The following is a 2,956-nucleotide window of genomic DNA, read 5'->3' as shown; positions in this document are numbered from 1 at the left end:
AATAATCTAAGAAAAAATAGCCAAAACTTACTAAACTGACGAGTCCTAGTTTCTATTTTGGCCTCTGTATGTATTCCTCGATTCGAGGATTCGATAAAGAAAATTACTATCATATACCAACATCACTTAAAACTCGTCCATAGGTATGCCATTTTAATTAGCTCTTAAGGCGTCGGAACACCGAATACGGAACAAATATAGGACATTAAAAGAAATACAGAACATTTGGCATCCCGTATACATAAAATAAATAAATTACCAGAACAATGGGTCAAAAAAGAGGACTGTCCCGTATAATGCAGGACGGATGGTCACCGTAGGTATAAGCTACCTGCATACATATATACATACATGTGTGCACATGTACATCCATCCATTGGTACATATCGTCACCTGAAATGCAAAAGGTCGTAGCTAGCAAAAAATCCAAAATTCACTTGATTGATTGTTGTGCATTTCATCGATCTGCATTCCACATAGTTTTATGCACAAACAAAATTATTGTTACTTCCGGCCTTTTGCATTTCAAGTGACGATATGTAAAAATACGAAAATATCAATTAAGAGAAAATTTTACTCACCTGAGACGCTCTCGCAACAGTCGATGTGGATCTCTCTGTCGATCTAATGATAGCAGAATCAGGCGGAATTTGTGCAGGCGATCGAATCGCAGTTTTTGACGCATTTCTTCTTCTGCGTTGCAACTAATTCCAGTGCCGATACCAATGGAGCTAATGGTACTCATGCTGTCGGAAGCGGCGGCTTCACTGTTAGAATTCGTTGCACACAATCGCTTCTCTCTCAAAGTGCCTTCAGCTAATCCGCCTCTTGTGTTAGCGCCGCTATGAGCAGCACCGTTATCGCCCTCACCTGTACCGTTTTCGTAGCTGTAGTCGAGTAACCCAGGGCTACACGAACTCTTTCCACTATCTGTTTCGAGATTCTGTTGAGAGCTGCTGCGACTGATACGACAGCTGAGCTCTGTGATGCCGTTCACCTGTGCTCTGCTAGGATCAGAAGTGATGATGCTGGAACGTTTCTGCTGTGGCGTCGGCAAAGTGGCGTCTCGCGTTGGAGAGATTTTGGAGATGGCGGCCACTAATAATCCCGCTGTTGCGGACATTTTATTGGTATTTTTTCGTTCTTCTTACCAATTTCATTTATGTTAGTACACTTGTATATATATATTATATATGATTGTATTGATGTTCAAAAAGTTATCGCGGGGTTTCGGGGCGCATCGACCGAACTTAAATTGTTTTTCGCCTCATTATCCCGCATTAGAAATCATTTCGCTTTCATAAATTACAAAAATTACATTAAATTGAATAAATGTCTTCAGTTTTTCACTTCACTTCGCGGCACAGAAAAGTTACTAGCTCCCGCTAATTGGTTGCGATGTGTTGGCTTGTTTGTGCTACTGACGGCGGAGTGCCTTTGTGTTTATCGCGTTGTCTGTCTCTTCTTCGTACTGTGTGTCGGTTTAATTGAATATCTTTTCAAACCTACTTTATACACTCACACTGATTCTCACATATACATTTATACATACATATATACACTCTTCGCTGCTGGGAAACCCGGAACTAGTGAACTCAATTTCTAGTTCCGTACTAGATCTTTATCGCCAAAAACGAACCACTGCGATAGTAACTAGATCTCCACCAGTTCAAAAGCAGTGACATGTGATATTTTTAAAAGACTTTTTTATTTTACTTGGTAAAACTGCAGTTGTCCAAAAAAATAATAGGAGTGCGATATTTTTAACAGTTTCGACTACTTGTCTTTTGTTTATTTATTGTTTATTATTCTTTTATAAAAGTCAAACTTTGTACAAAAATTAAAAAAAAAATTGCAAATTTTTACCCAAATTTCAAACTTTAGAAAAAACTGTGGTATGCAATTTTATAGCCCATATATAAAGTGAAAGCTTTAAGTTTTTAAAAATCCCATTGATTTTTTAGATATTTTTTGGCTGAAGTCGTTTCACGTTTTTTTCAAACAAAATCCATTCGACAATTTTCTTTTATATGGAGGACACTGCCAGAAAAAAGTGCCAAAAATCAAAGGAATTTTTCAGCAGCATGAAACTTACACTTCATTGCACTAGAATTAAATGGGCTACAAAACTGCTACCAAAAGATTCTGATTAAAAAATTTGAAATTTGGGTAGAAATTTTATAGAAAAATAAACATTAAAAAAAAAACAAAAGAAAAATAGCCAAAAGTGGTTAAAATATCCCACTCCTATTATTTTGTGAACAACTGTACATTTCGCTAGCTAAAAGTCCACTTAAAAAAAAAGCAAATTACTTTGATATCTTAGTTGACGAATTTACAACTGGTTCGGAACTATACAAAAAGGGATGCCGCGGGGGACAATTTCCACTTCCTAGTGCATCGCCGAGTTAAATTCGCCAGTTGCTTGCATGCAAAAGAGATTTATCGCGAACCAGTAGTGGCTCTAAATGTACTAGAAGCGCACTAGTTCAGAATTAGAGATTTTACCAACAGGGTATGTACATGAATTCAACGACGTGCGAATATATTTATGTATACTTATAATTTCATTCTATTTATTTTTCCTCATTCGTTACTTATACAATTTTTACTTATTTGTTTTGTTTAGGTGTTTTTATCGCGTTTCGCGCAATTATTTTTCATTTCTACATTTCTAAGTGATAACGTAAAGCTCTGTGAAATTCATATATGTATGTATGTACATATGTATGTATATAAGTACATACTATGTATTTATGTGTGTACATACCAGTGATGGGACTTCAAAAAAAATTCTGTGTGGTAGAATCTGGGAAAAAATGTGATAGATTTCAAAAAATTGTGGTACTAGATCTCTGGGTTTGGATCAAACTTTGTACAAAAATTAGAAAAATTCTGCAAGGTTTTACCTAAATGGCAAACTTTTTAATTAGACTCTAAAAAAATTTAATTTTAG

The 2,956-nt window shown here is 35.8% G+C and overlaps 1 protein-coding gene across 1 annotated transcript; it reads right to left on the bottom strand.

Annotated features, from left to right (window-relative positions):
• Window positions 1-581: 581 nt before the first annotated feature.
• Window positions 582-1,668, bottom strand: LOC108382990 (uncharacterized; the record flags this gene model as incomplete). The annotated part of the gene is made up of 2 exons (XM_017639364.1): window positions 1,553-1,668; window positions 582-1,471 (listed from the first exon to the last, which is right to left on the bottom strand). A coding segment is annotated over exon 2 (542 nt), but the record flags the coding sequence as incomplete, so codon positions are not given.
• Between the last annotated feature and the right edge of the window lie 1,288 nt (window positions 1,669-2,956).

Source organism: Rhagoletis zephyria, unplaced genomic scaffold, assembly GCF_001687245.7.
Source record: "Rhagoletis zephyria isolate East Lansing unplaced genomic scaffold, Rhagoletis_zephyria_1.1 Rzeph_scaffold_29939, whole genome shotgun sequence".
NCBI classification, from domain to species: domain Eukaryota; kingdom Metazoa; phylum Arthropoda; class Insecta; order Diptera; family Tephritidae; genus Rhagoletis; species Rhagoletis zephyria.
Note: the sequence above shows the minus strand (reverse complement) of the source record. Positions and strands in the feature narration are given on the sequence as shown.